General features: G+C 45.4%; 1 protein-coding gene across 1 annotated transcript in view; it reads left to right on the top strand.

Moving 5' to 3' along the window:
- GTF2IRD1 (GTF2I repeat domain containing 1) overlaps nt 1-13252 on the top strand; it is a 993687-nt gene that overhangs the window by 596719 nt on the left and 383716 nt on the right. The window contains exon 11 of the mRNA XM_086954598.1: nt 8242-8267. Within this exon, the coding sequence (XP_086810724.1) occupies nt 8242-8267 (26 nt within the window). The remainder of the gene's footprint in view (nt 1-8241; nt 8268-13252) is intronic.

The following is a 13252-nucleotide window of genomic DNA, read 5'->3' as shown; positions in this document are numbered from 1 at the left end:
TAAGGACATCAGGCAATCCAACCAACTGTTCGTGGCCTATGGTCAAGCCACACTTGGGACTGCAGTAACAAAGGTAACAATAGCCAGATGGCTGACTTCCACGATTCATTTCTGCCATGACAAGGCCAACAAACCTTTGCAGAGCAAGGTCAAAGCGCATTCTACCAGGACTATAGCAGCTTCTACTGCATTGTTTGCTAGAGTGACTTCGTGCTGCGACATTGAAAAATGTCCACACGTTCATGAAACACTACTGTCTGCAATCTGCACAGCTGGATGATCCAGCTGTAGGACAAGCGGTTCTTCAACATCTTTTTCACTAAAGTCATACTCAGATATTTTTCCCTTTATACGCTGCAATGTTTCATGTGACATATATTACATGTTTGTTCCTGTAAATATATGCATTTTTGTGTTTATAATTCTGCCTTACTTAGGTAATGTTTCTGAATATGCATTTAATTTCTTTGAAGGCGTATTTAGCTTGTTAATAGTCCAGCCTTTATGGATATGTTTTGGGAGTTTATGAACCTTGTCTCCCACCATCCGCAAACTACACTGTTTTTAGCTTACTGCTTGCTATTCTGATTCAGGCATGCGAATCTATGAAAAATACCCCAATACTGGATAAGAAAACAAGTTACTTACCTGTAACTACAGTTATCCAGTATTGGTATCTTTCATAGATTCACATGCACCCACCCTCCTCCCCGGCTAGAAAGTTCTTATGGATTGGGATTCTTTATTTCCACTTGTGCTAAGAAAATCTGAGGAGAAGTGCCTCTGCTGGGAAGGTTCTAGAGGGTGCTGGTAGCTGATTGGTTGGAACTATTTGTTAGTTCTTTTCATATAATGAGGTAGATAGGCTACTAACATTTAGGCCCTTGGGCTTTCTTTTAGCCTACTACTGTTATTTACTTAGGTACTGATTTTGTATTTTACCGTGGGACTCCTGCCTCGGCGAGGGGGAAAGATTCAGGCATGTGAATCTATGAAAGATACCAATACTGGATAACTGTAGTTATAGGTAATTATTTGTTTTCTTCTTGTCCATCTTCTGTCTTCAGGCCATCTGGTTCTCCTCTTCTGGTGCCTGAGCCTCCCATAAATACTGAATTTAGGGGAGCATAGGGTAGTAGCCAATGGGCTACTGACACTTGGGGTCATTATGACCCCTATATGACCACTTCCTGTTGGACGTGGACATATTCCTGTCCCAGAATTCCTAAATATACCATCACAAAGATGGCTACTTCTGTTAAATCATGTCCACCTCAGTTTAGCCCACCTTAGGGGTGATACTATCCTGGTTGTGGCGTGCCTACCTGACTACCTAATTTTCCCGGCTGTCCCGGTGCCAAGTGGGCACTGGACAAAGGGGGGTGGCATTGGCTCCTGTGAGGGGAGCCAGATTTGCATTCCAAAGGCTGCAGCTCTTTAAAGCTTGCCGGCCTAGGGAGACTAATCAGCATGTCATTCTGTGGGAGGGAGTGTTAGACCTCTTCCCGTATAGGCTTTTGTTCTGAGCCCCCTGAGAACAAAAGGATCTCTCCTTAGGAAGTCTGAACAGGTTTTTCGTGTGGCAGGCTGGCAGAAACCAGTAAGCCAGTACACAAGAGGCTGGTAGGTTCTCAGGGTGTTGCGTAGTTCGTACAAATCTATATAGGATCTGCACGTTTAGTCAACATAAACTAAGGGACTGGTGCCCAGACTGATTCCAGATACCCCCAAAGGATATGTTAGTCTGTTGACCAGCTAGCTCACAGTGCACCTATGATCCCCTCTTACCATGAAGTGAATAGTTTCTGTCAATTAACGAACATGATAGTAATAATGCGTACTCCTACAATGCAAATCCTAACTAGATGTACCTAAGTGTACCTAGCATGTATGTAGGTGTATGGTCAAGATCCCCCCTAGGGTAAGAGCCAACCCCATTACCTTATGTGAGAGAACGAAGGACTCCGTCTTGGTCTCGAGTTGGATACCCTGCAAGGACTGTTAGAGCACAGCGTGCTGAAGTGTCTGCGTGCAGGGACCTCAGCGTCTTGTGTCAGCGTGTCAGCATGGAAGTCTTTTTCCTCTGGGTTTTCTTCTCAGCGAAGATGTGGTGCTTATGTACCTGAGAGGTTCTACCTAGATGTGTCATGATACTGTGGACATGTCGGCCAAGGATGACAATAGTTGTGACCCTTATACAGAGTTATTATGCAGAAGATGGTAATCTTGCTGTGATACTGAGAATCCTCATACATAATACATGAGGCTAGTGGTGTGAGAAAACCACACAATATTTATGCAGCACCTAACTAGGTAAGAGGTCAGTGCCAGACCTGTTATGTATAACAATGGCAGCACAAATGTAGGTAAAAGGTTGTGCAACTACCTATGCCTATATGGAGGTTCATTGGGGGTTCATAATAGGGGGCACCCCTATGGTGCCCTCTGTGTACATGTATTGGTAAATCCATCATTGGAATCAATGTGAGTTTACCAATACAAGATGTTTGATACCAAACTTCTGTATCTTCAGTGAAGCCATCATGTAGCTGGGGAACTCATTTTTACTAGTGTCCAGCACATGCCTTAAAATAGCTTCCCAGGTCACTTCTACTGGCAGTAATAGGACTGACCAGCGCAGGGGGATATTGGGTCATGCAGGTACAACAAATACTTAACACAAGCCTTTTATAAGCCTAAACTGCTAGCCCAAACTACCACACAAGAGATCATTTGGGATTATTAATTTAAGCTTTATAAACTAATGAGGGTGGTCTGGACTTTTTACGTAGTGGACTTCCTTTTGGTACACTACATAAAAAGGCAGCTTCCTTCAAAGAGACACAGCAGTGATAGTTAGATGCAGACAAAACTGTCTGCTTTAACCTGGAAGCCCTTGCGGGCAGGTAAACTCGCACCCTTGACATATACTGCTAATTACCCTAATTATTTCATCACTGCAACATCAGAAATTACATAATTGTTGACAAGACTGTTCATGGCAGGGGCGAAAGTTATAGTTACTTTTGGACACCAGATGTAGTTCCTTGAGAGAACTATAAATGGTGAATTTCTGTGTTTTTTTGGATTTTAAAACATTACATTCTCTCTGAAATGTTCCCCTAACTGTAACATTAATTTAACCTTTGTTTCTTTTCAGTAAATTTCCACGTTTTTTTTAAAGAAATAGGTAGATTTTTCCGGACAGGGGACAATGTTTCGACACCTTTAACTAGTACATCAAGTTGCAGGCAAATACAAGATTCAGTCTTGCAGGGATATCGGCCCACTTTCCTTCCTGCTCGAAGGTCTAAGTTCTGTATCATAGGATCCCTGCCCACACTCTGGGTTACTTTACCCTGTTTGTTTCTTAACTTTGTGTCACAAACAGTTAGTTTGTTTTGCTTCATTCAACATCTTGGAAGCTAATCTACATTTTACACCCAATTTCTCATCAAAAGAGGTGATATGTTTCTCAAAATGCCTTCACTATTTGTGATATGCCCTTCATGTGGGCGACTAAAGGCTTCATCGGACCCGCAGTCTATGTGTGTTGTCGGTCTTCCTCAGAGGTTAATTTGTAGAACAATAAGTGCCAGGACCCTTGTTATGAGGATACAGCAGCTTGGACACTGCCAATTACAATACCAACACAACTACTAACCATCACTTTCCCACAAGTGTGACAATTCATACAATTCAAGAATGGCTTGTGTGACATGTATATGTGATTGTTAATGTTTATTAAATTAATAAACAGCTGTTGTGCTCATATCCAAATGTGGCAGACAGCGCCACCATGTGGCAGACTGTCACAAGCACTGAGGCTAAGAATTAAGTGCAGGTGCCGAGAACCGGATACCACCGGCTCAAATTAAGCACTGGTCTTGCTGCCCCCAGTTAAAGAGTGATTATTGTCAGAAAATGTCAAAGAGAGCCCTAAGGGACCGTAAGGGGATTCGCCTGAGAGGAAAACCTGAGTACCTCCGTCAGGAAGTAGAGAGAAAGAAACAGAGAAGGGGCTCCTTCCTCTGAATCCAGAACCTCTCACACTAAAGACTCCCATAGAGGAAGATCTAGAGAGATTAAACATAAAAAACATTGTCACCATCTCTCTGGACATTATCACTGACCTTGATAGCGGTCGACGTTGAGGCAGGCGTCAGATTTGCTACAGAGTATGATGACAAAACAGTTGATGACAATGACAACACCTTAGGTACCATTAAATCTGCTGTCACTGTCCATTTTAGTCCCAACACCGCAGCTGTCGACTGCGAGATTTTTGATGGCAGATTACTCAACACCGATACACCATTGGTCGACTTCAGGGAGATCAACTTCGTTGATATAGATGTCAAGATCGTTGTCAAGACACTTGACGTCCAGAAGATCCAAGAAGAGACAGTCACAAATGTCAATTTTCTCAGTTTCTGACACCTGTCAAGCAGAAGAAGAAAATCGGATCAGACCCAACTTTAATAATTCCACAAGAGGATCTTATGTAGGAACAAATTACTCCTCTAACTTGCCTTCTAGATCTTTTTCTCCTGTAAGTCGATTTATTCAACCATCAGAACCAGATTCAAGACCAAGACTGGTCCTGGCTTCCTGGTTCCTTTGGCGTCTGTTGCCCTGGTGTGTGCTGTTTTCCTGGCTCCTCTCCTGCGTTGCTGGGGTCGGGCTCTGTGGGCTTTTCGTCTGGGTGCTGTGTGCCCTGGGGCCTTCTTTTTTCTGCTGCTCCTGTCCTTGCTGCTTGCTTGGCCTGGGTGTGGGGTGACTGTTCAGTCCTCTGCCGTATTGTCTCCTGTTTTTTTCTGCCCTCTTTGCCTGGTTTAGGGACTGCTGGGTGTTCCCGGTTGCTCTGGTCTCCCGTCCTGCCTTGGTTTCCCTCCCTTTTTGGGTTGGGGGTTTTCTGGGGGATGTGGCCGGTGGCTTTGTCCCCGCCCTTGTTGGGCGTGTTTGTTGTTGGTTTTCGGTCTTATTGGCCTCTCCTTTGTTGGTCGGCTTTGGGCTGGTTCTTTCTGGGGAAGTCTCTGGCCTGTAGTCTTTGCGTTGGCCTCCTGTTCCCATGCTGTTCTGGGTTTTGTGGCCTTCCTGGTTTGGTTGTTGGCCTCCTTCTCTTTTGGGGATTTTTGGCCTCCTGGGGTTTCGGTTCTCTATCCCCTTCCCTGTCTCTTCTGTTTGATTGGGGTCTCGCTCCTGTCTGGCTCCTGGGCTCTTGCTGCTTCGTGGTCCTCCTCGGCGGAGTTTTGGTGGGTTTTCTGCTCTGTTTTCCCTGGGGCCAGGTTCTCCTCAGTTTTGGTGGTGTGGGCCGGTTTCTGGCCTGTGCTTTCCTCCTTCCTTGATTAGTCTTGGTGCTTGTGCCTATGCTCTGATGCGCGTTTCTTTCTTTGGCCTTCTTCGAGTTGTCTTGGTTTGCTCTGTGTCTGGGTGGCTGCCGGGTCCTGTGTGCCTTCCCGGTAGTTCTGGGCTTGGCGGCCTTGTCCGGTGGGGTGTTTCGCCGTGTCCTTTGGTTCCGCTTGCCCTGTCTCCGGTTTCTCAGGTAAGCGGCCTCCTTGTTGGTGTCCTGGCCTTCTGTTGGTCTACGGTCCTTGTTTGGTCCCTACTGTCCTGTTCTGGGTTGCAGGCCGGTTGTTTCCTCCGGTCCCCCTTTCCCTCTGCCTCGGTGCTCCCTTGGATTGCTGCTTTTGTGGTGGGTTCCTGGGTGTGCTTGTGGGTGCGGAAGGCCGGTTTCTGCTTTGGTATTCTGCACTTTGTAATGAATGGAACGAGGACATAAGAGACCTGGGGGTAATGCTCTATTTCTTACTGGTAATCTTCATTACTCAGGGTCCCGTTGTCCTCATCCCATTCATACGCCCCTCCCTCCCTCCCGAACGGCCGGCCTTCCTGTCTGGGCTTGGTTGTACAGGAGGGATGCTGGGTAAGTACTGCTTATGTACTCCTGGTGGGAGGGGCAGTATTAGGGTCCCAGCATTCCTCTTGTTTTTTTCTGTCAAGAGATGGTCATCTCCACTTTGCAATGAATGAGACGAGGACAACGGGACCCGGAGTAATGAAGATTACCGGTAAGTAATAGAGCATTTTCCTTTTAGTTCCTTTAAGGTAGAAGAAGCTTTTATTTGTTCACTGGTGTATGTTGATGTATGAAGGAGGAGCCTCCTGGCAGATCTGAATTTGAGTTTCATTGACATATAGCTTTCTCCATACAGAAAAGAGTGGATCCAGTAGCGAACCCCTTCCACCTTGTAGGAACGAAGGCTCAAAAAGACCTTTCATGATTCAGTCCAAGTAAAAACATGTCCACTTGCACTTACTGTTTTTCTACACTCTCATTTTGCTGTTGCAGAAACCTGACATTTTTTTGATTCTATAATTTACGTGTCAGGTCCAAAAGGAAAAACGTACTTACCAGGAACTTCATATGTTTGACATATATGATTGGATGTGTTGCTGTCTGAGAAATAAGAAAAATGTAATATTTATTGTACATGGCGATGAGCGACTCTTTACTAATGCCGCCCAGAACAGTAAAGGCCACAAATCTGTAAATTGCTCTTTCTATCACTATTATTTGTCAAGCAGCCCTTTCCTGAAAGCTTCGCTCTTGTCGAAGGAAAGGTCTAAATACGATAGTGGACTTGACTGTTGTGGAGATTTGCAGTGCTTGAACCTAATCTTCAGTGCGTAAACTTGGCGCATACCCGTTTTTGACAATCTGTTGCATAGTCCAGTATTTTACCCTAAACTCAATTTCTTTGGAACATGCTACGTTACCTGCTACTACTGGGTCGACTAGTCACCAGCTAGCTTTACTGAGGACTCAACTATTTATATTTGCACCCAGTGCCTAATGTTGGACCCTGACTCTGGCACAGGTATGATTCAGAAAGCTTCACTCCCTGCTGTTCTTAGGATATTCTGCGCACGGCAAGGCAATTTTCCAAAAGAGTGTATGACAGTATTACCAACATCGGGGGCTTATTTAGGGTTTGGCGGGATGTGATCTGTTACGCCTGGTCAGCAGAGGGATTTACTCCACTCCCCTGGTAGAGTGCAGCCCGCCATATTTAGAGATATCCAAAAGGCAGGCGAACATCTCTGATGACTTCAGCAATGGCGCCTCCCTAGTGGCTCTTCTGAAGACACTGAAGCTTTGCTGAAACCATGTTCAGTTTGCTTGCACCGCAAATGTTTTCCTTTTTCAAAAAACAAACGCCCAAACCAGGTGGTTGCTATTGAAAATCAAATAGCCCTGCCACTCTGGTAGTTTTCTCCCAGTCTGTAGAGGACACTTATTTGGCTCATGTTCGGGCCACCTGGCTTTTGCTAGCAGGCCCCAACAGGAAAAAAATATGTGGAAATGTCCCCAAATGGGGCAGTTGGTCTGAGTTACTTTGACTGATGGCCCAGTGTCAATCAGACTGGTCAAATGTTTCTGCCAAAAGACCCAGGAGAGGCTCCTGCCTCAGAAACATGATGATTCTCCCGACTCTCAAAAGAGCTGGGAACTGAGAGTTTGGCATACAGGTGCTCCAATGCGTTTGTGATCGAGTACCCTGTCTGGCAAACACTAAATATGGGCCATAGTTTGTGCCAAAAGTTTGAAATTCTTTGCCTCTTCGAGCAACGCTTGGCCAGCCTCACCCTTTGGATCACTGCCACTAAACTCTCATACCTATTGCTATTCCTACCTCGCACTCCTCACACCTCCATAATTCCCCTATCAGTTCCCACATGAAAAGGTGGAGAAGGAGGAGGCCAGCGTACCCTGGTGTTTGCTCCAAAACTCTGGAATCACTTTCCTTTCAAACCGGAACTACTTCTTTCCCCGTTTCCTATGTCTCCTGCTCTCTTGGTCTGCTCTTCATTAGTAGTGCACACAAAGCATGAATGTATACAAAATAAACATTTCAATATTGTAAAGACCTCCAAATCTAAAATTAGTACCCAGGTTGTACATTTATGAATCCTATCAGATGTTTGTGGTGCACACTAGCCTCAGGGGCGGGGATACTTTTAGTTCAGCTTTTTTTGTTAATCAAGTTACACCGTTCAGTACATACACAGCCGGTACAGAGTTGTTATGGGTGAGTCTTTAACTGTTTTCTGAACCAAACCCATTATACGAGAATTTATTTGGTGGAGATGAAGATGCCTCACGATTGAGATGTTTACAAATTAATAGAACTTTTTCCCTCCTTAAGCAAATTTACTATTTCTTTTCTCTTCTAATAGGATGTTTGATGAGAGAATTTTTTCAGGTATGTTTAGCTGTTAATATTTCGTCTATGAGCACAGATAACGCCGCATGGTGCTACTTCTATCTGCTTTTTTACATAACCAGCTGTACCTCTTGCATGTTATAGCTTAGGAACATTGTCATGATCGTTGCAAAGCATACATCTAAGAAGCATTAGCAAAGTGAAAATGTCTGGCCTTGCCAAGCATGCCTGCTTTTAATTATTGTGTTGCAAACATAAGCGATATGCAAAAGAACTGGCAAAAATATAAATTTAGAAGAGTGGACCAGAACCAGGCACACTAGATGAGGCACTGAAGTGCAATCCTTTGCAGGCAGCTGCGCTCATGTGACCAAGCAAAACTCTTTCACTCACAGTGCAAGGCAGCCAGTGGATGACGTGGGTCGACATAGTGCGGAAGCAAAACGTGAACGACACTGGAGCAGACCAGTGCATTAAGAGAGCTGGCCAAATGCCCCCGAGCGTTTACAAAACAAAGTCATCAAGATGGCGAGACAGCTACAGCTGTCTTTTGTCATATCTGAAAATGGCCGTTCTCAATGCTCCCACCTGTTTTTGGACAAAGAAAAGAAGGAATGAATGCAAGAACTGCAAGGCAACATTACAGGAAGCAACACAAGGCTATATAAAGAGCCACTCATTATCAGTTAAAAATGTGTATGCACACAAACTCTTTGCACTCAGTTACATGAATTGTGTGCCAGGAAGATATTTTTCCCATAAACGCTTTAGTTCATTAATGTGACGCTAACAGCACTTACAGCCATCAGATCTTTTCTGGACTATGCAGAAGGTTCGCTCTTATTTGATCTGGGCTCTTGTTCCATCATCACACATGTATGTTTTTGTAGGAAAATCGCTGGGTAATGAAAAAGAAAACCTCCCCAAGCTTCCCTCTCTTCGTTTACATAACACATAATTCGCATTTGCACTCAGTACACCTTTATCAATAATTATAGGTTGAGTTTTGACTGATTTATGTGCCACGAGCACAAAACATTTAGTGCAAATTGTACGAAGGAATAGGTGTGGATAGAGAAGGTACTGCAACCATGGAATGACAATATTTATTTGAACTGATGTTTACGTGTGTTGCCAAAATCCATTTAACTTGGTGAAAAAGCTGCCCAGTTGAGCCATAAAATGCCACACATGGTACCTGAATCGTAACATTGAATTTTATTTGCGCAGAATTGCAACTTGAATTTGATGTTGGAGGGTCTCGTGGCTCATTTGGCTATTGCTTTCACTCTATGGATCTGTGGTTGACCTCCTGGTCATCTTAGATTCAAATCCCAGTGGATCTTCCATCCTTTCAACGTCCTGAGGTTGATAAAAATAGTGCCATTATGTTGGGTGAATCAGTAATATTACAATAGCACCAAGACATTGCCTCTGGAGTGAAGAGGTGTTATACTAATACCTATATAATCCTCACTCATAAATTAAACCCACTGCAATTTATTAACTTCCTGATAGAGGTTCGGTCTCAAGGGGAGTGCAGTTTGCAGTTGTCATCCTTGCACAGGGTATTGTCGGGACTGGCAGCAGCACAAGGAACATAAACGCCACTAACCTTACTACTTGTCCCAGCAGAGACGATGATAGATGCTAGAGCCTAGACTCCCTGCTTGCACAACCCCCAACAGAGTAAAGATATACCTCTGTCTGACTTTGTGCAAAGAAGGGAAAAAAGGAGAGAAGAAGCAGATGTGGAAACGTAGAGATGGTTGTGCTTCTCTGCGCTTCGTCTCAGAATGGACTGGGTCTAAAGGACAGCTCTGTAACACCGTCACGGGTATCTGAAAGGGGAACAAACACACTATTACCCTTCAGGTTCACACTATACTTAATACTATTATCAATTGAGATTATGGTATCACTCACCACAACTCCTATTGCAAGGGCTTCTAATGGAAGGTGTCCAATAACTCCTTTCCTCATTAAATGTCCTTTTTATACATAGGATAATTCCCAAAGTCTCGGACCGTCAGTTCCACAATAATAGGTTTACTCCACCAAGCAAAAATCATAAACAAACGATGCTTCTAAATCTTCTGCTCTCCTGTCGTTGTTTAACAGCACAACACGGACTCCAATTTCCCAAAAAGTATTTCAAAGTACATATATTTCATTTGCCTTCGAACTCGAGTTCACTTTCCCTCTGACGGGCAGAATACAGATGCTTCCCTAGCGCAGCCGCGCAGGATCTATAAATGTTCTCTTTGCACTTTTAGCCTGTTATCGGCTCGCGTTAAATAGACACGCGCGCACGACAACCCGGCTAGATTACTCGCGTGTCACAGTAGCGCTGATGCGCACTAGAACGACTCCGCGGCTACCCTTAACTGTACAACTCTTCTCAGAGTCCAGGGTACGATTCTACAATCGGAAGGAGGCGAGCCCGCGCTCCTTCTCGTGATCACAAAAATACCGCTTGGCGAATGTCCGCTTCACCACACAGTCTCCAAACACGATTCCTCTGCTAAGCGCTGAACTTCTTCTCGCTGGAATCCGGCGGGGATCACCATCCGCCCATCCCTCGACTCGAACTGCAGGAACAATTGACAAGCACCTTTCTCTGGGGAAGGAGGGGCTTAGTACTCACAAGACTCCCCCAGGGCAGTCTGGGAGTCGTAGTTTTTTGCCACATGCCCGTTTTCACCACATAGCAGGAATTCAACCCTTTCATCTTCGCAATCGCCACAGAACCCCCTCTCGAGGACAGCCGTCCCGGCGGTCGCCCAGGCTTACCAGGATACAGTTCATGAAAACGAGCAACCAACTCAGGACAATGGAGGTTACGCACCGGTTCCCAAGTCCGCTCTTCAGGGCCAAACCCTTTCCACTCTACCAAGTACTGAATCCGCCCTCGCACCATACGGGAGTCCAGAATCGAATGCACCTCATACTCCTCCTGACCATCAACCTCAACTGGAAGGGGTCTATCAGACAACCTAGTACTAACAGGACAGGGTTGGAGCAGAGAAACGTGAAAGACGGGATGGATTCTCCAAGTATCAGGGAGTGTCAGTCGTACTACCACAGGGTTAATGACCCTCTCAATGGCATAGGGCCCCACATACCTAGGCTTCAACTTGTTCTCTCCCTTCAGATGTAAATGTTTTGTGGAAAGCCACACCTTATCGCCCACCACATACTCGGGAGCAGAAGATCTCCTATTGTCAGCAAAACGCTTCTGAGAAGACTGAGCGTTCACTAAACTGTGTCGTGCCTCAACTAACACCGCCCTGAGATGTGCATGATGTTCGTGTATGCTTGGCACCGGGGAGTGAACAGGCACCTCAAAAGGCAGTGCATTAGGGTGATAGCCATACAGACAGAAGAAAGGGGAACAGCCCAAAGTGGAATGAATGGCGTTGTTGTATGCAAATTCCGCCATCCATATCAAGGTAGTCCATTCAGTATCGTTCTGTAAGGCAAAGCAGCGAAGGTATTGCTCCAACGTCTGATTCAGGCGTTCCGTTTTCCCGTCCGTCTGAGGGTGATAGGACGAAGAGAGCCTAGCATCAACATCCAGGATTTTACAGAGGGCTGTCCAAAAATGAGAGGTAAATTGAGTACCTCGATCGGTGATGATCACACAAGGGATCCCATGGGCACGAATTATGTTTTGCAAGAACACATGCGCCAATTCTACAGAGGTAGGCAGGCCTTTCAGGGGAATGAAATGTCCCATCTTTGTTAAATGGTCTATGACCACTAAGATCACCGTTTTCCCCTCACATGGTGGCATTTCTACGATGAAATCCATTGACACGGTATGCCATGGTTTAGGCGGAATAGGGAGTGGTCGGAGCAATCCAACAGGTTTAACATGAATGGCTTTCCCTTGAATGCAAACAGCACAGTTCATCACATAATGTCTCACAGCATCTCTCAATTTAGGCCACCAGAAGTTGCGTTCCACCCCTGCAATTGTCTTATAGATACCCAAATGTCCACCCAATGGAGAATCATGGATCCATGACAATACTTTTAGTTGCAAAGGTTCAGTGGGGACAAAAATGGCTAATCCTTGATAAGCAAGATCGTCCTTTTCCGTTCGGTGGTCAGGATCCTCCTGTATCCAACCTTGCACGTCCATATCTGCAAGTGCCACCCGCACATCATCCAGGAATTCCGGTGTAGATATCAAGGCGATCAAGGAAGATGGATTGTCGGTTTCCCGAAGGATCAGGGGAGGTTCATCTTCCTTCTCGGTACTCTGCTCTGCCGTTTCCCCTATCCGGGAAAGAGCGTCAGCTTTCCCATTTTGAGGCCCTGGTCTATATTTGATAACAAAATCAAAGTCCGAAAAGAACAGAGTCCACCTCAATTGCCGGGGAGTAAGAGCCTTGGCGGTTTTAAGGAACAACAGGTTTCTGTGATCGGTGTAAATTTCGACTGTGTGCATGGCTCCCAACAGGTAGTGCCGCCATTCCTCACACGCCCGTTTTATGGCGAGAAGTTCTTTGTCCGTAACGGAGTAGTTGATCTCGCAAGGGGTAAGTTTCCTCGAGAAATAGGCCACAGGATGCAACTGACCTGTTTCGGGGTGACGCTGTGATAGTATTCCGCCAATGGCATACAGGGAGGCATCGGTTTCCAAGACGAAAGGTATCTGTGGATCAGGGTGGCGCAGGATAGGAGCCTGTGTGAACTGTTCTTTGAGATATTGAAACGACCTCTCTGCTGCAGAGTTCCAACAAAACACAGAGTTCTTTCTCAGTAGACTAGATATGGGTTGTATTATCTTGGAGAAATCCTGGATAAACCGACGGTAGTAGTTGGCAAAACCAAGGAAACTCTGCACTGCCTTGACGTTCTTGGGCGTACCCCATCCTACGATAGCCTCCACTTTACTGGAATCCATTTGGAAGCCTTGGGCTGAGATGATGTAACCAAGGAAGGACACTTCTTTCACGTGAAAAAGACATTTTTCGAGTTTGGCGTACAAGGAATTTTGCCGTAGGCGATGTAGC

The sequence above is a fragment of the Lissotriton vulgaris genome, chromosome 2_1 (assembly GCF_964263255.1).
Source record: "Lissotriton vulgaris chromosome 2_1, aLisVul1.2, whole genome shotgun sequence".
Classification (NCBI taxonomy): domain Eukaryota; kingdom Metazoa; phylum Chordata; class Amphibia; order Caudata; family Salamandridae; genus Lissotriton; species Lissotriton vulgaris.
Note: the sequence above shows the minus strand (reverse complement) of the source record. Positions and strands in the feature narration are given on the sequence as shown.